The sequence below is a fragment of the Rhea pennata genome, chromosome 1 (genome assembly GCF_028389875.1).
Source record: "Rhea pennata isolate bPtePen1 chromosome 1, bPtePen1.pri, whole genome shotgun sequence".
Classification (NCBI taxonomy): Eukaryota; Metazoa; Chordata; class Aves; order Rheiformes; family Rheidae; genus Rhea; species Rhea pennata.
In genome coordinates this window covers 212,217,236-212,243,033 of record NC_084663.1, presented here as the reverse complement: position 1 = coordinate 212,243,033, position 25,798 = coordinate 212,217,236, and the positions used below count along the sequence as shown (strand labels likewise).

General features: G+C 42.3%; 1 protein-coding gene across 4 annotated transcripts in view; it reads right to left on the bottom strand.

Moving 5' to 3' along the window:
• Positions 1 to 25,798, bottom strand: part of NARS2 (asparaginyl-tRNA synthetase 2, mitochondrial) — a 55,999-nt gene that overhangs the window by 23,853 nt on the left and 6,348 nt on the right. For all 4 annotated transcript variants that reach the window (XM_062567396.1, XM_062567399.1, XM_062567398.1 and 1 more), the window contains 3 exons: positions 24,310 to 24,390; positions 16,352 to 16,452; positions 1,624 to 1,756 (listed from right to left, as the gene is read on the bottom strand). In XM_062567396.1, the coding sequence (XP_062423380.1) occupies positions 1,624 to 1,756; positions 16,352 to 16,452; positions 24,310 to 24,390 (315 nt within the window). The remainder of the gene's footprint in view (positions 1 to 1,623; positions 1,757 to 16,351; positions 16,453 to 24,309; positions 24,391 to 25,798) is intronic.

Here is a 25,798-nt window from a genome sequence, read left to right as displayed (position 1 = left end):
GGACAAAGTTCAGATACTAACTCTGGCCAACAGCCTCCAGGGCTTTCAACTGGGCATTCTGTACCAAACAAAGAACTTGCAGATGACAACAAACAGGCAAACTGCCCAACAGGCAGATACTTGAGAGAATGCTAAATTTAGGTCAGTTATGTGGAAAAAAAGAAACTTAACATAGGATTTACAGCAGCTGTCAGATCTTTTTTTAATAGATTGCCCAATAACTTAAAAATAAACAAAACAGGAGCTCCACTTCTCTAAGTGAGAACATCACAGAAGTAAGCATGTTGCAATGTAGACTTGCTATGGGGAATGCAAAACTGCAATTACTAGAATAGAAAGGAGGCTTACCAAAGACTTTGGGTTGGGAGAAGAAGAGAAAGAGGAAAACACAAGTCTGATACTTCATAAGATGTTTAGCAACAGTAAAAATAAAAATACAATAAAGGTCTTACATTTTCCAGAAAAATTCTCAAATCTAGTTCTCTGAATCCTCCAGCCCAACTGGCTATACTTCATTACGAATAATTCTCAGCAAAGAGTACAGAGATGTTTATGCTGTGTCCAAGGACTCAAAAATCCTAGTATCAGGCCCTGCTCATTATGCTAAATAAAAGCAGTGAAGCTTTTGGTTAGCTCCTGATTGTTTAGAGAAATGGGGGCTCAGGAAGTTAAGGCATAGATCACACCATAGACATAGTTTAACAATACACAAAGGTGTTTTTGAGAAAATGAGAGAGAAAAGAAAGATCAAGATATTATTAATAGAGGGCAAAGATTTCTAATAGCTCAGCCCACACAGCCCAACGCCTTGCAGATGTCCAAAAATAAGTGCAAAAACAGCATTGTCACACAAGAGACAGGATATGTCATCTTTGATGTCAGGCCACGTCAACTAGACTACTCCAATCCTGCAAACTGCATATAACTCAGCCTGCAGAAATCACTCCGTGGACATTATTTTATACTGGTGTAGGTAGGGCCTCTGGTCTTTTTAGGATATTTCTACAACAGTTCTCCAAAGAGCTTAACCGATGTATGAGAGTGCATGTGGATGTTTACTCACAAGTCCTACTGGGCACAAGCTGCCTCATGCTGAGCATAGTAAGATGCTTAGCATCCCTCATCTGGTTAACCTGCAACCAAGACGTCAACCCTGGATAATCAACAGATGACTGTAAGCATTTTAGCCTTCTACTAGAGCCATGCTGAATAGTGTCTGCCAGGAACTGCTGTTTCTACTTTAGATTTCCATGTAGATTTAAAGGAGCGCTTTACAGAGCGCACTGAGGGACCCATTACACAAACACTACTCAGATATACTGGAAAGGTGTTGAAGGGGAGAGCGCCACTCGTTAGCACCAGTCAACGTACCATACACATTTATACATCTCCTGGCAAGGCTGCAGAGCAGTTCAGACTACAGTTGCGTTCCTATCCCTTCCCTCCCAAATCTCCTCTGAAGCCTCTGCTCTGCTGAGTGAACCCTGATCCTTGGGAAGTCCCTGTGTTCCCAACCAGGATCACAGAAAGTAAGAGGAACTGCAGCCTCAGTTGAGGGCAGGTAGCACAGCTAAGGGAGGAAGTTTTCATGCTGGTTCCATGTACACATTTGGAGATACCCACCTGCATGATGTCCTGGAGGCTTTCAGTAAAGGACAGTTCGGCCTCTACCATATAAAATTCGGCTAGGTGCCTGCGACTCTGGGAGTTCTCAGCTCGAAACGTTGGGCCAAAGGTGAACACGCGAGTAAAGGCCCTGCAGGGCGACAAGAAACAGGTAGGTCAAGCAATGCAGCCAGGCCCAGCACACAAATGAGTCCTCTATACTAAACCCGCTATCCACAAACTCATTTTTCTCCCAGGATCTAGAAACGCACACATTTCCACTTGATCTTTGATCAGTGTAATGGCACTGCTGCGTAGGCTGCCATTGTCACATTCCCTCATTGGGGTGAGAAGAAGGGCTCTTCATACGCCTCCATGACTTGGAGAGGCTGCACAGAGCTTGTGCAGCTTTCACTGAACATTATTTATGCTCGGGACACTTTTTGTGACAATCTGGGAATAAAAAAATAACATTCTGCAAAAGAGGATGAGCACTGGGATGTCACAACAGTCAGGACAGCCAGACTGCCCTCATCCACATCACATTTTTCTGGCTGCAGATCCGATGTTGATAGGTGCTGTAATACCCCAGAGCCTCATGTGCCTGAAAAGGTCCCACACCTGGTACTCTTGGATTCATACTAGCACTACGAAGATGCTGGTGAAGTCCAGCAGGATGGATGTATGGAGTACGGCTTGCAATCCCCCTCTAGTGGCAAGACTAAAGTTTATTGCTGAAAGTGCCTGGACTTGGCTCTTTACACACAACTAACAAGGCTCCAAATAAATGGGTCGCTATTACAGAGAATGGATTTGGGATAACATCTTATGCAGAAGCAACCAATACACTTCCTTTTGTGAAACTATCTTTCCAGCAATCTTACAGGGAATCTGTTTAAATATATTCTCTTGTTCTGCACTCACATCAAGCCACATTACACAGGATATAAGAACTTTCTTGATTCCTCACTTCCTTCACAAAAAATCCTTCTCAGTAAACAGCATCAACCTTTAAAGTTTTATTTCTACCACGGTGAAGCTGCATTCCATGCAAAACCTTTTATATTGCAGGCTACGAGTGCAAGGCTCCTGGATATCCTACTGTCAGGGAGAACTTCCAGAACAGATGCCGTGATAGCTGTGTCTCCTCCCACACTGCAGGGGAGATAAACCATGACTGTGGACAAAGAGAGCTGTTTCAGAAAACCCATGGACTGGGCAGCTGCTCCCTTCAGTACATCATCAACCTGCTGCCTAGCAGTAGGCAGCAGGCACAAGAAAGAACCTGATGGAGATTAAGCTCAATTTAATACTCACGAAAAGATGCGAGCAAAACTGCTGGTGTTGTCATTTAACTCGCATCTTGTAATCTTACAGCCAAAAAAGGAAGTTTGCTGGAGTTTCTGCACAGAGTAATTCTGCTACCAAAAGTTATATTTTTCCTCTGTCCTTTAGGGAGGCGTTTGTGCTACAAATAAAGGAACACACACATTCTGGTTCACTCATCTATTCCTTAATGCCACATGACTACTAAAGGTTATGAACTAAAGAAGCAGCAGTTTCATCTTCGTTGAGTTGCTAGCAGTAAATACACTAGAAAAAAAGCTCTAACAGAAATACACAGTTTGTAGGAATCTTTTCCCGAGTGGCTCTGCTTTCCCTGCTCACCCAAACACATTTTCTGTCTTTACTTTCAAAGCCTTTTGTTCCTGTACCTTGTACCCTCTCACACATGATCACAGCACCTTTGCTGCTAACCTCTGCTGCTCATTTGCTGGATTTTGCAGCAAACACCTTTCATCAAGCAGCATTTTTGGCATGTGTCTTCTCCTTGTGCTGCCTTCGTGGCTTGATGGGATGTTGCTGTAAGCTTCTGCCATCACTTAATCATCCTCCTTCAAAATGTCCTTTGTAATAGAGTCTATAAAAACCTCAGCAATGTTTAGATAACTGATGTATGACGACTGTTGTTCACTGCACAGGTCAGTATTATCTCATTAGATCCTTGTGCTCCCCTATCTGCAGCCATCTGTTGTTGGGTTACAGAGAAATTCGTGTTCTTCCTCATAAGGTCTTTTTGTTCTTTTTTCATGCTCTTACAGCACCTGGCACAACAAGGTCTTGGATTCAGAGCTTAAGAGTCTCGACTGCTATAGCAATACAAACAACAAATATGAAACAATGAGTCACTCACTCAAAATTGTTTAATGTTTAAGGCAGAACTGGTCAAAAACTTCTTTGCCATGGCACTTCAGAGGACAGAAATGCTGGTTTGTGTTAGGAAACAGGAGCTGCAAGCCCTCCAGCCACCTGCGCCAGGGTTTCAGTCTTTTGCTAAACTATTTCAGTTTGGGGCTCTTCAGTTAAAGAACAAATTCTTCCTAAATAAATCAGCTTAGCCAAAAGTTCAATTTGTGACTAGACCAGGACTGGACAGTAGACAAAAATATTCTGAAGAGCTTGCAAATGCAGAAGAACACACCCAAAACCATTCGGTTTGATGTGCAGGTCTCCAACTTCTCCCTGACATGGAGCTCTCAAAATGCAACACTTAAAACTAATGTGTGACACCAGCTGGTGGGCAGGAGATCTCCCTCCCACAAAGCAGCAGTCTGGCTTCAGCAAGGCACGTTTTCAACGTCTGTCCAGGCACTAGCACTTACACTTCAGTAAGTATAAGATACTGTGGCAGATTACACAGTCGCCAGCAACACAGGCTGCTATGAACACTTTGAACTATACTTATTCCCTACTGAATGTCAGCCTAAGTGTGATGTCTAGGTACTTATCTTCCAAGGGGCTCAGTGGCTGCAAGATATCTAAAAAAACTGAAAGAAAACAAAAACAAGCTAAAAAAATATTATCTGTTACTTCAAGACTGCAAGCATGGTCAAGCATTTCACTGTCATGGCTGAATTCTGTGTGTGCTGCAAGAATAAAGCTTCTCTCTGCCAGGGACAGACCTTCAGGAGAGGCAAGGCAAGGCAGAACAAGTCTCACAGGCACTGATTTTAGTCTTTGCTCAGTTCCAGGTATCCAGCTGGAACGAATCTTCTCTAACATATACCCTGAGCACCATGTATGAGTACAAAAGAAACCACCGGGCCTGCCACTTGACAGATTATCGCAAGGTGCAGCAGGGATGAGCGCTTTGTAAAAGTCCATATCGAATCTGACTTCCTACCTCTTGGAGGGGAGGAGAAAAAAAGTGTGTGTGTGGGAAGGTGGAGCAGAAAACCCACCTCATCCAGGGTAAAGGGAGGAATCCTTAATTTCTCAGGCTGATTTTAAAGGAAAAAAGATAAGACACAAATTCATCAGAATCCTGGGACCTTGGCAAAGGGAAACCAGCCAGACATCATGCTGGCAAAGTGATCAAAGGAGGGCAGTAAAAGCAAGTCATCTGTTAATGGTAATGCAGCACTGATCAGAGGCTTTGACATAATAGAAAAACATAGTAAAGATACATACAGTCAATGTTATCTACTCTATGCCTGAGTAATTATTTTTCATCCAGGCATTCATACCGTGTTTACTGTACTCTGACATTCAAGGCATTAAACAAATAGATGTTATACAAGCCTGACCTTTATTTGCACTTCATCTGCCATTAAAAAACATATCTGTGATTTGATACACTGCTGTATCATACTGAGCAATTACCAATATATTAGAAAACAGAGCGACCAGAGCTGAATCTGCTCCAATTTCATGGTTGTGAGGGTAAAACCAGTCATTTTGTTGTGTGAGCATTCGGTACAATGGAGCCTTAGTCCAGGGCAGTGACTCCTATGCTCTGTGATGCAAATAATTAATCATTTATATTCCTAGACCTTTGTAAGACTTTCAACATTTAAAAATAACTTGAAAATGCTGGCTTAGTCTCCAAATATACCCAGACCGGTTGGAATTTGTGGGCACTCAAGCGTGTTTCAAAAATCCATACTGCTAATTCCTTATCTCCATCAAAAGCATACATACAGGAGAAGAAAAAAAAAACAATCTGATGAGCTCTTTCCCTTAGCCATTACAGGCAGGGCAGCAATGTCTGTCACACTGTCCTAACGTGCGCTACCAAAGAATACAAGGGGGGCTTTGAAATGAGTCCCTTTGCAGTCAGCCATCTCCAGATCTGAGCTCTGGACAGCAAGCCCAATTGCGCTCCTGCAACCCCTTTTGCTCCTGGGGTCGGCAGCAAAAGGAGGCACAGAGTCGTTTCATTAATTGCTGCCTTTCTGAGCCTGTATTTTGTTCTACCTAGTTCTCTGGGGAAATCTGAGAACTGAACTTGGAGGCCAACATAATATCCACAGCATTCCCTCTGACATGCTGAAATGTTGCAACAGTTAGGGCCTAGCCCTGTAAAATGCTGAGGTTGCTTGCCCCAACCCAGCTTAGTCACCTTCTAGAAATAGGCCTGGGAGAATCCCTTCAAGAGCAGATAGGAGGGCTCGCACGCATTGCTGGATCACAGCTGTCCTCCGCACTGAAAATAAAGATCGTTGGTCAAGGCTCATTCTTCACGTGCTGCATTTGTGATCTCCAGCCTAAGAATATCCAGGAAAGGAGGAAAAGGTGCCCTTTTCCACCCCTATTTTACAGGCTACTAAAACACTCTTCAAAACCAGTTACCTCTCCCCTTTGAGAGCATTACCCCATACGGAACAAAAGCTCATTTCATTCAAACTCATTAACAATTAATTATTAAGGTGGAGATAAAAACCCAATAGAGAAGTATAAAGCATCTATGCCCAAAGCTGCTCAAGATCACCCTTTTAATTAAACCCATGCAATACTCGTAGGTCTGACTGTCTCTGCCTTTCTGGCAATTTTTACACTGCAATTCAAATATAAATTAATTGCACTGACGGTTCTCAAGCCAGGAAAAGGACTGCGCTCTTATTCAGCAAGCCAGGACTCCATGCTACTACCAGAGGTAATAAAGACTTGCTTGTGCTGTTGAACCATGGGGATATAACCCTGAACAAGGCTATTAATCAAGAAGATGCAATTCCTGCATAGTCAGCCTACAGCCTAAAGCAAGGTCACAACACGTTAGCAACACAGCTGGAGAAAGAAGCCAGTCGATGTGATTCAGGGCTAGCACCGAACCACACACATAAATGCAGCTCTTTGGTTTGTACTGTGCCCTCATTCTCATCCTGAAATACTACAGGTGCCTGCATAAACAGAAAAGGAACAGTTGCTCTGAAGAGGTCTGCTGCAAAGAGTTAAGCTGGTAAGTGATCCAAGTTGGAGCTGATTGTTATCTTTGGCCACCCTAAATGAATTCAGCATGTGATCCTTCAACACGGTATGTTCCCTCTCACAGTCATCTACCAGCACCACATGCTTGAAGAGTTAGGTCAGAAGAAAACCTAGAAACAATGGTTTCAAAGGCAAGAGCGAGGCAATGCATGGCATCAGCAGAGGAGGAGGCGAGGAGAGCAAAGTGATCCTACACCAGGAGCTTAGCTTTGCCAGCCACATGGTCCTTCCCCTTGGGAAGGGAAGAAATTACTACAATAAGCCATCTTATTTAACTCTGCTCTGTTCTGAAACAACCAGATTCATTCTGCAGGTCTTCTAGAGGGCCTGTCTGCTCCACATAAATAACCTGAAGACTTTGTTCCATGGTCAGGAGCTGAGACATCACACCACCTGCCTCAGCTGTTGACCCAAGGACAACTGCATTTCAGGGATGCAGAAACTTGTATCTTGAAAGATGTCCTTGCCCGACACAAGAAACCACATGCACACAGAGAACACATTCAAACCTACTGATATGATGCCTCCAGGGCCCAATTTTTGGAGGAGCTGAAACCCAGTTCTCCAAATGCCGTAGGCGAGGTATGGCCGCTCAGCAGCTTGGAAAAGATAGAGAACATTTTACTTCCTGGAGGTGGGCAGACTATGTTAAAATGAAACCTCAGGAAACCTCAGAGTTGGACGAAACACTTGTTTTTCGAACAAATTAAAAAAAATATGTCACGTTTTCTCCATGTTAAAATAGTATTACCATTACTATTGTTTGATGGTTTGGGTTTTGCACACTAAAAATGTTTTTGTTGAAAAAGCAAAAAAAAAAAAGAAAAGAAAAGAAAAAAAGAAAAAGGAAACAGGAAACAGGAGATAGACTGATTTTTATCCAGAAAAAGGAAAAAAAAAATGAATTTTAAGAGATTCCTCGCAGAGCATACCACTTCCATTTGCCTTCTGAGAAATGACAGATGTGAAACGCTGCATCGCAGCAACACAGGGCTCTTACAGCAGTATGTGAGGTTTAGGTCCGAGTGGCAGAGCTGAGATGCTGAGTGCTACAGTTTCAATTCATGCTGCGACAAGATGCGACTGCACTTCCTTCTGTAGGCAGCCAAAAATAAATACATAAATAAAAATAAAAAACACCCTACTGTCTAAGTTCCCAGACAGAGACGGGGAAGTGCCAAACTTCCACCCTTGCCAGACTGAACTGAAACAAGGGAGCAGTTTCTCGTGGTGTGGCTGCTGACGGGCAGAGCCCTGCACCCTGGGGTGGCAGCACCCTCCCGCTGTGCTCCAGGGCTGGCTCTCCCACCCCCGGGTCCTTAGCATGGGCTCCTGTAAGGACTGGCTGGGTAGATGAGGGCAGAGCTGTGGACGTTGTGTACCTTGACTTCAGCAAGGCTTTTGACACTGTCTCCCATAACATCCTAGAGAAGCTCAGCAAGTGTGGGTTAGACAAGTGGACAGCGAGGTGGATTGAGAACTGGCTGAAAGGCAGAGCTCAGAGGGTGGTCATCAGTGGTGTGGAGTCCACTTGGAGACCTGTGGCTAGTGGTGTTCCTCAGGGCTCAGTACTGGGTCCCATCCCGTTCAACTTTTTCATCAATGACCTGGATGAGGGGACAGAGTGCCTCCTCAGCAAGTTTGTGGATGATCCCAAGCTGGGAGGAGTGGCTGACACACCCAAGGGCTGTGCTGCAATTCAGAGACCTGGACAGGCTAGAGAGCTGGGCGGAGAGGAACCTCCTGAGGTTCAACAAGGGCAAGTGCAGAGTCCTGCACCTAGGGAAAAATAACCCCAGGCACCAGCCCAGGCTGAGGGCTGACCTTGTGGAGAGCAGCTCTGCAGAGAAGGACCTGGGAGTGCTGGTGGATGACAAGTTGATCATGAGCTGGCAATGTGCCCTTGTGGCCAAGAACACCAATGGTCTCCTGGGGTGCCTTAGGAAGACTGTTGGCAGCAGGTGGAGGGAGGTGATCCTGTCCCTCTCCTCAGCCCTGGGGAGGCCTCATCTCGAGTCCTGTGTCCAGTTCTGGGCCCCCCAGGACAAGACACACATGGAGCTAGTGGAGAGAGTCCAGCGTAGGGCTACAAAGATGATCAGAGGGCTGGAGCACCTGCCCTACGAGGAACGGCTGCGAGAGCTGGGCCTGTTCAGCGTGGGGAAGAGAAGCCTGAGAGGGGAATCTTCTCAATGTGTACAAGTAGCTGAAGGGCGGGTGTCAAGGGGACGGGGACAAGCTCTTTCCAGTTGTCCCGTGTGACAGGACAAGAGGCAATGGGCAGAAATTGAAGCACAGGAAGTTCCACCTGACCGTGAGGGAGAATTTCTTCCCTGTGAGAGTGATGGAGCACTGGACCATGTTGCCCCGAGAGGTTGGGGAGTCTCCTTGTCTGGAGATCTTCAAGGCCTGCTTGGATGCAACCGTGTTTACCATGCTCTAGGTGACCCTGCTGAGCGGGGAGGTTGGCCTAGATGATCTCTAGAGGTCCCTTCCAACCTTACCGATTCTATGACTAATGGAGAAGGTGGGATGAGAGTCCTCTCCAAGCCATCTACACTTCCTTGCTAAAAATCTGCCTGAGTAACTAAACAGCAGCAACGTGATCCATATTCTGCAACTACTTGGCAAAACACTCCATGCTTTATTAAGCCTCATAACAGACCTAGGGGTTATATTCATAGAACCATAGAATCAGTAAGCTTGGAAGGGACCTCTGGAGATCATCTAGCCCAACCCCCCTGCTCAAGCAGGGTCACCTACAGCATGGTAGACAGGGTTGCATCCAGGTGGGCCTTGAAGATCTCCAGAGAAGGAGACTCCACAACCTCTCTGGGCAACCTGGTCCAGGGCTCCGTCATTCTCACAGGGAAGAAATCCCCCCTCACGTTCAGGTGGAACTTCCTGTGCTTCAGTTTCTGCCCATTGCCTCTTGTCCTGTCACACGGGACAACTGAAAAAAGTTCATCCCCGTCCCCTTGACACCCTCCCTTCAGGTACTTGTATACATTGAGAAGATCCCCCCTCAGTCTTCTCCTCCCCATATTGCTAGTTTACAGATGGCAGAAAAACAGGAGAAAATAGACACACAAAGAAAATGTGAGTTAAAAGCTATCACTTCTGTTCCAGGCTCAAAGATCTCTCAGCCTGGTCTTCACGCAACTCCACTGTACTTTTTTTTCTCAGTGAAGTCTCGTCTTGTCCTAGTTTTGGTATTATTAGTTCTAATTGAAGTCAATAAAACTACAGATTAGCAACGATAACTCAAGCTGGGCTGATAGAAGCCGCCACAGTAGTAGGCATTTATTCAAATAACCATTTCCCATGCCCCAGCTAACAGAGACCTTCCACAAAGGAATGATACAAAATGTTTCAAAGATATAAATAAAACAGGGAGCAAAGATCTCTTTCAGAACTTAATCATTGCAGTGACTCCTACATTAAGCCATAAAAATGTACAAGCAGAAAGGAAAAAAAAAGTAATTGTGTTAAATCTTTTCTCTTTCAGAGTGGAAAAAACATGTGTTCTCCACAAACTGCTTTATAATAGCTTTACAGATTTTTAATTTTTCCTTCTTAAAAAAAAAAATACATTTTTTTCAGACGGACACTGGCTCTAGTAACTATGTGAACATGAAATCCAAGCCAGAAACTACATCTGTGGGTGCATTACTGCATAGAGTCAGTCATGGTTCGGGACACATTTCAAAATTTATTTGTAGCTCTTTAAAATCTCCAGGACCTCAAATTCTAGGGTAACTAGAGAAAGTAAATAACTGTCCTAAACACACACACACACAAAAGAAAATATTTAAAGCTATATTACGGGCAACACTTTTCAGCTATGACATGTATCCATATTCTACTCTGTGTGCAACAACTGTAAGTCTTTGAAGAAATCCAGCACATATATTGCTGTTGGATTTGTAAACTCACTTTAAGAAAAGCTGTGGAAGCAAACAGGGAACTAGCTGCCTGCCTTAATGTCTCATAGCGGAGCCAATTCTTGGGGCATATGCCGGGATCTCAGGGACATGGCTGAACCACAGAGAGTTTCACCACACTCCTTGCGTTTCTCACACGGGAATTACTTGCTTCCCTATCCCCAAAACGTGGAGCGGACCAACAACATATTTACTCAGACAGTAAAGCTTTGACCACCCAACCGACCCTCAGCTCAGGCTTCTAACTACAAACCTCATGTATTCTGCCTCCCAGTAACATAAAGTCGTTAGCAATCACTGCAGCAATCATGAACCAGACTGAAGCATGCAGTAATTGATTAAAAACAGACACGCCACAGTTGCTTTTTATAGCTCCAATTAAGTGTCAGTCTAATTAATGGAAGTTAGCATGCTAATTATAAGTCTGGTGTTGTGAGTCACACTCAAACAAATGTCTTGAAAAAAATGTCTTTTTTTTTTTTTAAGGAATCCAAGATAAATAATTACACTCACATTTGTTAATTCTTAGCAACAGGAATCCTATACAACCAGACATCATTTCTGCAGCTGCATTCAAAAGTATTTAAATTTCTACAATGTAGATCAAATACCTGCTCGAAGACAATGCAATTTGTTTCATCATTAGCAAGTCATTTTGCAACCCAATTTTAAGGTGGCATTTTCCAGACTCCCAAAAGCAAAGCATCTTTTATGGAAGAAGGCCTCAAATACATTTCTTTTCAATTCTGCACTGTCTTCTTGAACACCAAACCAGAATAACTCTCTCCCTTTCTTCTTTCCAGCCCAGAGCAGTGAAATACCAGCATTTTAAAAACAAAATCAGTGTCATTTAGTATCTCCTGAAATGAACATGAATTTTGGTGCTTTCAGCTCTCTGCAAACTCAGCTAAATGGTTTAGTTGAGTCACACTTTTCAGAATCTCTCTGCAACAAAAGAGCCAGTTGCAGGATTGCAGAGAATATTGAGAATAGGCAAAACAGTAGAGAAATCCATGATGGCTGAAAAAACAGATGGATGTGCTTAAGGAGATGAGAGTAGGATTAATTATGTTTCAACTACATCAAGTTTGATAGCTAGACATTCACAGGCAGATGTCAGTGTGAAAGGCAGAGATTTTAGTTTACGCAGAAAAATACAGGTCCTGGGGAGAGCCACTGAACTGAGCGCAAACTAGGGAGGTGATTCATAAAGATAGTCTTGTGGATGAACTGGTGAAAAGGAAAATGAGAATGAAGCCAAGAATGAGTTTAGAATTACAGAATAATTCAGGCTGGATGGGACCTTGGGAGATCTCCAATCTGACCTCCTACTCCAAGCAAGGTTAGCAATGAGATCAGACCAGGTTGCTTAGGGCTTTGTCCAATTGCATCTGGAAAACCTCCAAAGATGGAGACGCAACCTGTTCCAATGCTCAACTGTCTCCTTAGTGAAAATTTTTTCCTTACATCCACTTAGAACCTCTGTTATTTCAATTTATGCCCCTTGTCCTCTGCCTTTTGTCACTGTGGAGAGTCTGGGTCTGTCTTCTTGATAATTTTGTATGCATTAAAAGGCTGCTATTAAGTTGCCCCTAAGCCTTTTTCCCATTTGCTGGGAACTCCAAGAGAAAGCAAGATGGACAAGAGAGGAAAAATTTGAGGGACTGATAAGAGCAGAAGTAGAGCTAGGGAGAGTAGGGAAGGAGAAGAGAAAGCACTTATTCCAAGATTTAAGGAGCTTTTAGAAAGAGCAGTTTCAGTCAAGCTCATGATGCAAAAGGCAGAACAGACTGTATGTGGCATGAGAAAAGGGGAAGGGGGGGAATAAAATAAAAAAGAATAATAAAAAAACAATGCAATATTTTAAATTGATTATTATTAGACCAACAACTGAAAGGCGAGATGCAGGTAGAGCTTATGGGAAGTGCAGATGGGTGAAAGGAGAAAAATAAATGAATCAAATGAGCTGTACTTCTTGGCAACAACTGTTTTTGTCTGACTACAGTGTGCCTCTGAATCATCAGCTGTCACAGACCCTCCAGCTGACTTCAGGTCCCCAAAGGGGTCCTTATCCTCACAGGAGGATCATGGGATAAAGAAAATCCACAAGGAGTGGGGACTTCACAGCAAATAAATGATATTTAAAACCAATTATCAGGATGCATAGAGACCTACAAACTTCTTCTACTTCTACCAGTTACTAGCTCATCTGAGATTTAGCTAAATTACTGAATAAAGACCTTTCTGGAGACCTTAAACACTCTGGAGATTTATAGCAGTTGCCAATGATTCAGACACACAGGGCAGCCAACCTAGATGCCGTCACTGCAAAGATGAAGTATGATGAAATGAGAAGTTGTGCCAACTAGGCCGTTCATGTCATATTGAGAGACAGGATGAACTTCTCTGACCCTGCCTTCGATAATAGGCATACATAGCACAGTAGATAGTCAATAAATGTGGGAACAATCCTTTTCCCCTTTTTCCATGCAGAGAAAAAAGGGTAGAAACTCCCAAGCCTTAAGAGGCTACTTCACTTCCGTTATTAGAAACAGTAGCAAGCAGCTCTGTCACAAAATATAGCCTTCAGTTCTGGACAACACACAGCCACTCAGACACAATAGTAACAGTAACACCCTGTGGACTGCAAATGAACTCTCAGCAAGAAAAACAGAAAACTTGGGTCCAGACAGATCTGTTAAGTCTGCCTCGCACCTCCCCTGCCCACACTCTTCAACCACAGTTTGGAGTCTGATCATCAGCTCTCTAAACTAAAAGCTAACTTCAAACAGACATGACTGTCTACCTAGTTGTCATTCTGTCCTCCAACTAGATAAAATCTCTGAACAAATTCCTGTCTCTCAACTAGCCTACTCCATCCCTGTTTTCTAATGGACTTGTGTGGGGTCTGTCTCTGAACTCTCATTTCCTGCAGCAAGGGACAGCTGGTTGTGGGCCCAGACTCAATGCAGAAAGCCCTCCCAAGTATCTTTTACCTTGGTCTCTACCCAGGTTCTCAGGAATCAGTTGTTTCTGAAAGCCTTGAAAATGCAGCAAATCAAAGTATTTATAAAAGTTAATAGAAACTTTTGAAGAATAGTTCCTTGTCTGGGCATGAAAAATTTAGTCTGGCTAAAACAGAAGGGAGAGAACAGGTTAATTTCACGTGATCAAAACCAAAACACAACTTTTGTTTTGGCTGTTTCATTTACTGTGTAGACCAAAACTTTCCATTTTGGGGAGCTGGCTACTTTGAAAATATCAGTAGAACACATTCATTTGCAAGCAGTTCTGATTACTATCAGGTACTTACATTATCTGATCATGTAGGAGTCCTATTCCAAGGCCCAACTTGCTAGGCTCTGTACAGGAAACCACAAATAAAAGCCTTGCAGTATCTTAAGGGTTAATACCTTAATTCAGCTGTGATTAATCAGTCTGGTGCTTCTGCATCCAGGAGAGCTTTTCACTTAATCTATTTTTGAAGACTGAAGCCATTCAACAGCACTTCAGCTCTAGGCCTCAAAAACTCATCGCGCTTAAATAAAACTTAAAAAGGAGCAGGTTCACAGAACAGCTATGCCCCACTGTGGATAAATATAGCTAATCTAAATCTAGATGACACTAGGTCCATCTAAAATGCCTGAAAGAACAACATGCTATTGTAAAATAGGAGCATGAAAATGTAATACGATGTACTACATGCTGAAGAGCATTGCTTTTTTACCTACTCTGAGGGAACACAGTGCACCTGAGTGATATCACTGGAAGATTTTTTAGCTGAAAGGTCCTGTATATATCCAGTTCAGCCTTCCACTCAATCCCAGAGCAGGCACAATTTAAAGGGAGTAGAGCAATGTACCAGAGTAAGACTGTATTTCAAGTTAATCATTGCAATCCATACTTTTTCTTTGGACTTACTTGATTTGTGGAATTACATCCTTCAATAAAGGTCACAAGGCATGAAAGTCAATTAAGTCTTATACATACAAACACGTGCCACACCATCTTCCCAGAGGGATGCAAAAACTCTTGTCATCCCTACAGTTAAACAAACCTTTTGCTCATTAACTTCTTGCAGCTAATGTCTGAGAAGATGTGTCAGTCTTTGGCTGCCAAATGATCTGTGCTTCTGTCGTAGCTGCCAGGGCACCACATGAGAGTATGTCAAAAACATCCTGCCTATCAAGAAACATTAGCTTGACCCATTGAGCTTAGCATGGTCTCAGCTGTCCAAGGCTGTCTAGGTGGTCTGAGAAAAGACACCATTTCTCAGAAAGAACAAGCCAGGCAGAAAACAAATTTCTGTAGAACGTCACACCTTTTGATTCGAAGGCAAAGCTTCCCCTTCAAACAGAGCTACAATTTCACTGTACCTATTTACCAACAAACAATTAAACTTCACAGCAATGATTAAAGAAAAGCAGCTAAATATTTATTATTGTGTTTGAGGCATGCACAGCAACTTGCACTAAGACTATTAGAAATGTTCATTGGAGTCCACATGAAAAGGCAGGTCTTTCAACTTCTTACTGCATTTTCTAAAGCTAGGGTTTTAACCCTCTCATCTTTAGGACATTTGTACCAGATGATAACCGATCACTTCAAAAGGAGGCTTGTATACCCTGGAGGAGTATGAAGAACCCCCCTGGCAAGAGGCAAATTGATCCAGTGCTACTTGCCTGAGAACTGATCTCTGATAGGCTTTACCAGCAATTCAACTGGTAGACAGCAATTTGACTCGAGTACCACATCTGAAGAGAACCCACAGTAAGTCCTCAGGAAACTATGCCTTCAGTTAAGTGACTGCTAACTGAACTCCATCTGTTTAATGTATTGATTTAATTAATTTATTGTGAAAACTCAGTGCAGATTAGCATCAAATGTACTAATCAAAGAGAACAGTGGTTCTGAGACTGCGACACTTTCACCCCTAACAATCTCAGTGAAACATTACCACTAAAGCTTAAGGATAATTTTTCTATTAGCATCAACATTAACTATTTGCCTAGGATCACTTCAGCAGCTGGAATGAACAAATCATCAAGTGTAAAAGCCATGAAAACAGGAGGTATGAGAATTGGCCAAGGAAGGAATACAACAGGAAGACAGAAGGACACAGGAAAGGAAGAGTGGGAAGAAAGGACAAGGAGAGTAAAGGAATGCAACAGGTAAAGTGGAAAAGAAAAAACTTCTCACTGAGACATGGCATATATGAACAACAAGAAAAATGACATTTACAGTACGACAGTTTTTAGTAACAATCACACAGTCATTCCCAGTCAAATACTGTCTTCAGTCTTAATCCCACATTCCCAATCTCTGGCAAGCAGAGGGAGATTACTAGTATTTAAAACTGGTTCACAGACCATAATTCAAAAAAAGTCTGACTTTCTCCTGGCTAAATGGGACTCTCCCACCAGTGCTGTTCAATTTTAGTGCATGTGTGCCAGATACCTAATGGTTACCAGTAGGGCAAAATCACTAACAGAGAAGACCCCACAGATCAACCAAAAAATTCTCATCTTGCTCACCCTGCCATGACTTCCAAATGGAGCTGGCCAGAGACTGTCAGGAAGGCAGGCACATCAAAGAAATGGTTCTTTTCTGCAGATTCCCTTGCTTCATTTGATGTCTGGGTGGGGGAGAAAAAAAGGTACAAATCAGACTATCAGCATTTGATTAAAGAGCACAGCTCCTGCTTATTTTCCCTCCCTCTACCCCTCAAGAAATTCCATGAGATTCAATCCAAACACCACTGAGACAGAATCCAACAACATGGAAGGTCTTAACACAATGCTCCCCATCTTCAGTCAGGTGGTTTTAGAGCACGTTAGCAAACAAATTCAAGCAAAACACATTAAAAACTCACAAGGTAAAACACTCCCGGGAACTTCCCTTTCTTAGGGTCTGAAGTGCAGTCCATTCAGTCGAGTCTTAATTGTGGAGGTGTTTTAATGTGGCTGCACAGTGAAAAGCCCTATGCTACATGGGAAAAGCCAGAGCTTACACCTCCTTTTTCAGTGACCTATGAGGATATAGGCTCTAGGTATCAGAACAAGTTGGTAAACTGTGGCATCTACCACCAGTGTCACCAGCAAAGCCTGGACGTGCCAGAACAGAGAAAGGACGTGCAGTTGCTTCAGCTGTTGCTCAAACTAATGGAGACTGTAAATCAGATCCCTGACAATCAGTTGTATCAGTTCAGCTGAAGAGAAGTAACTGGTTAAACTGACAGAGCTTCGTGGAGTTTGATTGTCTGACCAAAGAGGACAGCAGACAGGCCATTCAGAAAGCTAAAAGCATGTGGCTCTTCACTTCTCAACTTGGCAGGTGAGAAGTCAGGAGCTCTGAATCTTACTCAGAGCACAGAATCATGTAATTTACACATTTAAGCATAGACAAGCTAAATTAGAAAGGGGTGTTGTACAAAGAGAGAAGCTAAAATGCAAAATAAAGCATCAGGAAGGACACAGGCACCGTTTTACAAGCATGGATGAGAACAACTAAAAGAGGCAGAAGTCCAGATTTTCTAGGAGCAGTCTCTAATTCTGGTTTCGCAGGGTAGCAGAGGAAATGCCCCGATTTACACACTCACACACACGAGCAGGTACACAAACCACATACCATGCTTTCAGGAAATGCAGACATACAAAATGAAAGCCTCTCTGAAATGTCTGTTGAGGAACAATTTGCCCTGCAACATGCAAAGGAAAGATGACAGCGTATCAACCCAGTCTCCAAATATAAGTAGTGATTTTTGACTCTTTCCTACAAAGATCAAGGAGGATAGGGGAGGGAGTAAAGAATTTCTATTATTCGGAAGTTCAAAGCTTCACGCAGCATTGCCTTCAAAATTCAATTTCAGGTCTGATGAGAAAGCGGAGGAGTATTTTCCACATGTCAAGTGCACTAGCTTCTAATAAAGAGTTTTTAAAACAGTGTTATTTTCCTTTCATGGGCAAATTTGTTTCCATTGCACAAAGACCAACAGAAATAAGAAAGAAAAAAAAAAAAGAAATGGAATATCCTCTCAGGACTTCATTGTTATTCATTTTTTAAAAAACAGAACTGAGACAATACAGAGTTGGAAACATCACAGCTTACACTATAAGCACTGAAAAACAAATGATGTTTCCTTTCAGTTTTTGCATATTTTTCAGGTCACTAGATATTTTAAGCATAAAAATACTACACATATTGGAAAACTTCAGAAGCTCAGTATTAGATGATAAAAAATGGTCTGAAAATCCTATTAAAGCAGCGTTATAATTTTTAATTAATTGTTTTTTAATGTAGAGACATAAACCAAGAACTAAAACACCTCCACAATTAAGAGTCATCTGAATGGACTGCACTTCAGCATTTTTAAAAGCAAAAACAAATGAGATATTGTTTCAGCATTTCAATGTTATCCCTAAGCTTTGGAAGGGCCAAAGTTTCAGGAGAAAGAAAAAAGCTTAAAAGCTATTTTGAAATTTGGTCAATCTACATCCACTTCCTTCTGAGATAAGTTTGAAATAGCCATTTTAAAAAAACACAGCGTCCAGGAATTACCCTAAGCGTTGCTAGCTCTGCTAACTACTCCACTGCCTCTAGCCAGCCTGGTCCTCAGCCTGCTTTGTCCTGGGGAGGTTGGGACTGCCAATTTTCTCAATGAGTAGGAAAGTGCTGCTTTTGTTTTTAAAAAAGCTCTGCTGCTCATCACAAAGATAAAACAGATCGTGAGACAGTTTATCTCTTCCCAACAGCACACTGAAGAAAAGAGTGAGCCTGCCTTGCTCCATGGAGATCAATGGAACTGTGACAATCCATGGCTGCAACCCTAGGACTGCTTCCTTTCTTTCATCAGTTTTGCAGGTTTAAAAGAAAAAAAAAGGATGCAGAATCAGGTTCCTACTGTTTTCTTCAAATAAAACCAGAGTACAAATAAAACCAAGAACAATAAGGATATGAACAAACATGCAAACATCCCCATACCACAGCAGAGGGCCATGGCCAAAACTCTAAAGAGAAGAGCTATTACTCTACACTTGGTTTCTCCTATTGGAGGTTCAGTTCAGCTACACTCCTATTTCCTCAAGTGAAAAATCCCACCTAATCCTGTAGGATGCAACAATTAAACAAGAAGAAAGAGACGGACTGGAAGCAGGAAAAGAACAGAAAAAAAATCAGCCACGAAATCTCAAAACTTCCCCCCGCATCCACAAACAGGATACAGCTGTCTCCAGGAGCTGGAGTTTGGTTTATTTATACGACTTTATGTAATTTTTCATTCTCCAAATCAGATGTAATCTCAGTGAGGCAAAGAGAAAATAGAGACAACAGCAATGACTGGAGGATGACTGGAAGACTAAAGCATAACTGGACTCTTCAAAACCTGCAACCAGTTTGACAGAGACCGCTCAGATCCTGAGCTGCAACTGTGCATTGCAAGGAGCTGACAGGCTGGTCCTAACGGAAGGTGCAGCGTAAATGTAGCAAAATTCAGACAAAACTTTATCCCCTTATCACCATCCTGATCACTTCCTCCTCAGCTGCCTACTTGACACAAAGCTTGATGAAGGAATGTTGTGAGCAGCAAAATTAATCCACCTGCCACGCAGGGAAGATGAAATGGCTCTCTCTTCCTTCAGGAGCAGGAGGGACCACTTCAGCAAGGCAGTATCCTGTAATTAGCAACTACCTATTTCACATATGGAAATACTGACAAACTCTCTAGAGGTGGTTCCTCCTCCATTTCACACATCCGAACACAGAAACAAGCCAACATTCTCAGGCATCTGTGATGCAGATTCATGTTTAACCCTTTGGATCAAGCCTGCTTCTTTATTATATGCAACCATGTGTACTAAATGATAGAAGCCAAATTAAAAGCAGCAAATAATGCTATACCTCTGCTGCTGACACAGAGTGAGATTGTTTTTCACATCCTGGACGAGCAAATGTAGTAATAACATTGTGGTGTTTTTATTTCACTTGGACTGTTCTTCCACTTGCAAATCCAAAAATATCTACTTGATACAGGGTAAGGGGAAATATTTTGTTTGCTTTCAAGTTCCCTGCACTGTCTAGCGTAAAACTGCCTGAGTTACAGGGGGCAGAGGAGGAATCTTTCCAAAACATCATCTTAGCATCTTAAGAGTAAACACACGCTGAACATGCCAGGATTGAAAGTCAACATCAAAGGCTTTTTATTCTCGTTCTAAATACAAGAATAACTGGATTTAGTACCTGTTTCATTCTCCTTCTCCTCAAATGTCTAATGATTTCACTTAAAATTATTCCCTTTGATGTTAGTCTTGTATTAACTTTTTGCTTTGGGCAATTAGCTTCAGGGAAGTGTAAACTGTTTGATTTTGCCTTTCACTCCATGCAAGCCAAATGCATGAAGAGATCAGAGAAGACTTGAAAATCACTGCTCAAATGCTAATACAGGCCCGTGACATTATGCTGCTGAAGCTTCACAGTACCAGAACTTTAATACAGATCTGCCCTCTGTGATGTCCTATACTAAAACACGACTTAGTTTTTCATTTTAGACAAATGATACAAAACTTCACTTCCAAAAAGACCTCCTTGCAATTCCAGTCCTAATTCTGGAAAGCTGGACAATACTGGGCAATGAAAATGTTCAGTGGGATATTGGGCAATTGCAGCTGGTTCTGTGGAGAGAAACATCTTATAAATATGGAACAGAACTAGGGACAGGGATACAGCAGGTAGAAACAAACAGAAAGTGGGAGTTAAGAAACAGAGAGAGCAAGCCTCCCCTCAGCCAAGTCCCAGCCTATTCCCATCTCTGCCGAAAAGCTTTCTGAAGTCCCGGTATCCTAGCCACTGGCTGCTTCCAGACCATAACGCATCTCTAAAGGGGAAACACTGGACAGGCACTAATACTATTGTGTTAAACCATGGCCCTGCATTCATCATGGACCTAGAAACTTTCACATTCATTCCTGTGAGCATATGGCAAAACGAACAACAAAAAACCACACATACCATCATCTCCAGATACATATTAGAAAAGAACAATACCTGCATGGCAATAAAGGCAATATAAAACACATGTGAGATCTGTTTTAAAGAGCTGTGAATGCTGATACAGCCGTTGTGCTTTCTCAGTTGCTGCATATTGAGTTTTGTTGAAAGGCTACAACTGCATGGTAGTGAAGGTGGTTGCCTTGGGCTTTGCACCGGCTGATGTGCACTGGGTCAGGAAGACGCTCTGGGAGAGTAAAGGAGACTGCGCCTTCTTCACAGCCACTGAGGACAGTCCAGTATGGAAACTTGCAAGGATACAAAGAAGAGAAGGTGGAGCAAGAGAGCCAGAAAGCAGGGAGCCTTCAACACAACAGACCGAGCAGGAGGATACTGAAAACAGTAGGCAGCAGACATGCAGCCAAACTACAAATGTGAGAGAGAGGAGAATTCCCTATGAGGAGTCCCCAGAAAGGGACTGCGTAAGATTGCTGCAAAAAGCCAAAGTCACCATGTGAAAAAACTGTGAGGAAAGGATCTGCCCTGAGGAGCTCAAAGAGCTGAGGCAGAGGAATTATTCTCAGATTAAATTAAAATGTAAGGAGCCATCTCACCCTTCTCTCCAGTTCAAGAGTTACCTTGTCCTACTTTGCAGTCTACTAAAATCCAGCTTTGAATGTTCAAAGCTTTTTTGGTGTTTTCAGTGAGCTCATTTTAAAGAACACATTGCATGCAAGAGGACCTCCTGCCTGTGGTTCCACCAAAAGTTAGTCTGATGTGCACAAACCTGCAAGTTGGTATTTTTCCCCTCCTTCCCTCTCCTCAGCTTACTACCCTCTTTTTAGCTTGATTTATTGTTAGGTTATTTATTTTTAAAATATTTTCCTAACTGATTTGCCTAGGAGAGGGAAAAGGGATTCCCCCCCATTCCTGTCCCAAGTCCTAGTATGAGAAAATCCCAACCAAACTATGCACAGACTAATCAGTACTCACAAAACCAAACAAAGATAATGAGGAAGCTGGACATATAAACAAATACAAATCCTACTGGATTAAGAGGTCTAGGAAAAAAGGACCATGTGCCATTAGAAGGCCTTTCCCTTTTAATTTAAAATACTATTTTCCTATCTCTTCACGTCTCATGTAAAAGATTCCTCTTCCCTTCATTTTACAGCATATCTAAAGAATGCACAGGTCTGAACAACAACTAGACATTAAAGGGTTAAAATTGCTAGCCAGCTATTAAAAGACATGAGTTGATAGTGGAGCTAAATACAGCCTCTATTAGGGCCATAAAGACTATTGATCCAAAGTTTTCAACTTTCTCCACCAGCAGCAGGAAAGCTAAACTGGCGAGATTATCAGCTTCATACACCTCAAGCTACAGATATAGATACATCATGTAGCAGATATCAAAAGTTCAGGAGCAAGACGACAATAATTTTTGTTCTGGTCACAACTGGAGGATTAGTTTTGAAACTATAAAACCAGGATTCACGTATTTTTAAAATTAAACAATCTACTTTGCAGGTCACTTTCCTATCACGATAACACTTGGCTACTGCTCAAATATAAGAACAGTAATTCACATTCTCCTTGCTCTGTGAAAGTAATGAATTTAGGGCTGGTTTAAGAGTGATGTAATGGAGAAGTTTGGAAATGTGTTGATGTTTCATTTGATTAGAATCATATACAGGTTTTGATGTGACTACAGCAAGAACACTGTTACTCTGATTTTTACCTGAGAGCAGCATGTCTGTGGCCCAAGGAAGGCTTAATTTCCTGCAGATTTCCACTTCCAAGACACAGTCACACTGTTCCAGTGGAGTGAATGGAACAGTGGCAGGATAGAAAGTGGTGGTGGCTCTGTTAGTCAAGACCAATTCTGAGCAGAGGTTTGAAGAAACAAAATCAAGTCCCCACTAAATTAGGCCAGATGATGACTGCTGCTCCAAAAGGAAACAGGGTATCACAGAATTTCCCACTTCCCAACAGCAAATACATTTCTGAAGTCCTTTCTTTGCAGCACAGACCATCTAATGAGCTATGACTCGACACTTACTCTGCACCTTTCAAGCACAGCTGTCACCATGCTTCCCCACAACAGGCATCATTTCACACATAAGCAATCACACTGGAGCAAGATTAAGAGATTGCCCTAAACCACGCACTTAGTTAAGATCCAGCTTATAGAAGTTTCAGCCTCGCACTTTTACCACCTCAATCAACATTTGCATCAGTGCTTCTGTTACTACAAGCCACCTACGCTGTAGTCCTACATCCTTTACAGCTTTCAAGTGGATACAATCTGTACCAAAGACGTAATATACTGTACAGCTGCAAACTGTATAATGTTTTCATCATTAAGTGTCACTTGTTTTCACATCTTAATTTGCATGCAACAGCCTGGAGTGAACCTTTGGTAGCGTTAAGAGATCTCAATTCAGCAGGAACGATTTAGTTTAGCTAATCAACTCTATTGTCCTAACAAGCAAAAAGCTGAGCCACATGTCCTGTTCTGGACTGGTCTGGAAAGGATTTACTGGGAGCACAAGTTAGACCTTGAGATCCTGAAGAACCAGTACATGGAGGTTTTCTGTCATGAGGCTGTGCAGGCAGTGGAAGATGTGACCCATGGCAAATAACTGCTGCTTCAGCAATTTTTCTTGCACTTCTAGATGATTCACCAGCAAGGCTGGAGCCAATGAGCATAAGTGGCAATAGATGTAACCATTTGAGGCAGAAGAGTACATTTCAAATGTTTAAGTATAAACGGCAAATGAAATTTCTCATGACTCATGGATGCACGGGTTAGGAATCATCAGAAATGTGTGGGGAAGATCTCAACGGTTATAGCTGTACTCAAGTTACACAGAAGGTTTCTACCAGAGATGTTACAGCTTTGTGCTAGTAATAACTGACAGACTGTGGCAGTAGGTTGGCGGAAGGAGAGCTGGCAATATTAGTGTGAAGAATTCCTAAATACAATAAGAGTAGCTTTTAGGGAAGAATATATACACTGGTGAAAAGCAGTTTTAAAAGAATTGCTGATTTTCTTCTAATGAGTTATCTCATGGTTCAAAGGAGGAGAAAGGAGAAACTAGGTAAATTATATTCTCCATGTCAATACTAGGAAGTATTTGTGCATAGCAGACAATCCCTAATGTCTCATCCCATCTCTTGGGCTCTTATGATCAGTTCTTTCTGTTATATTAAGATGTTCCATGTTCCTCTGTTATTCTTTGTAAACTTTTCCACAGCATCAGGGACAGAAAACCCTCATCAGTACAAAAAGTGATGATTAACACACAAAACAACACCAAAAAGGTAATGTATCTCTTTAGCTCTGTCTCAGTTATTAATTTAGACAAAGAAGTACTATATTAAAAAACAATCACGGAACTACATAAAGGAAAGTCTTTACAAAGACAAATGCTTCCTCTAACCTTCAATGACTCCAGAACTGCTCTGCAAGCAAAAACCAAAACAAACTCTACCCAACCCAACTTACCTCAATTTGAAAGAGTTCCCCAGCACCTTCACAGTCATTTGATGTAATTATGGGGGTATGAATATGCATGTAGCCATTTTCCTGGAACAGACAGGACACTAAAAGTTAACTAGTTAAAATTACCAAGTGTGAGCTTGAAGAGTGATATCAGCAATTACACATCATAACACAGCTATTAGCCCCCAATCAGGATAACATATGTAACCTCTTAGGCAACTTCTGCCTTACATAGGCAAAGACATCAGACTAGCTAAATATTAGCATGATTTACAAATCCAAGTGTACTGCTTTCGCTTTTTCCCCATGTTTCATAAGAGATTTATGCCATTGCTACTTTTTTTCCCCATATCCCAGTGTCTCCACACTGTTCCCCTTTCTTTTCATCTGCTCCAATGGTGGGTTTCTACCAAATTTGAACCCTACAGCCTCAGTTCTTCAGTTTCTACCAGCTTTTGAAAGTCAGAGTTTGGACAGAGGACAACCTTTCAGTGCTCTTCACTAAAAGAAATGTTCAGGTGTGTTAGATACCAGAAATCATATACTGCATGAGAGAGAGCCATTAAAACCACCCAATCACGGTGTAAATGTCAGTGAAGCTGATTTTGAGAGAAGGTATAAGAACTCCAGCTATGTGACTATTTTCTACGGAAGGGCGCATCAAATAGACCTTGAACAAATCACACACAGCAAGCTGGAGGCAAAACTGGGAGCAGAACTTTTCTAACCATCTCCTTCCTAGACTAGTCTGCACTGACAACATCTTTCTGGTGGAGTGCAGAGATCGTATCTGTGGATGCTAAGGAACCACAGCCAAACAGCACTACCAAATTTCAACTGTCAGTAGAAGGAACTGTTTTGCTCTGCATTGCTCTAATGCCTAGCACAAAGAGAGACCCTTTAAAATCAGGCAGTCCCAGCATTACCACGATACAGGCAATGATGCAGGATATTCTATTGTCTATTTACACAAAACATTAATAAAAAAAAGATAAAAATGGAAGTTGCCTTTAAAAGCTAAAGTTTCACAGCTTTCACTGCAGTAGCAGAAATCTACCACACCACAGGCCCTAGTGCTTAGCACCAGCTAGTTAAAAGGCTAAGGAGACAGCAGCAGGATTTACAGCTTACTCTGAGAATCAAACTAAAGCTAAGTTAGACCAAAGAGCTTACACAAGGACACGCAGTGCATTTTGTGGAAGCAACCTAGCACGGCCAAGAGGGAGCAAAGTCCCTACAGTCAGCTCCAGGCTATCTTGGCTATAGGTGTAAAGAGCCTGGTTTGCTGAGTGGCTGGCAGGAGCTCCTCATAAAGATCCAGTTGAAAACACAGAAAGGTGGCTTTGAGCCAAAACTGCTTGCTTTGCCTCAGGAGGGTAGTTTTAGCCTACAAATCCAAAATGCAAGTCTGTTCCATAATCCTATGCTCACTCCAGAGCTCAGCTAGTGGCACAGCCTCCCATCCTCTCACCAGATCACAGTGGACTATTGC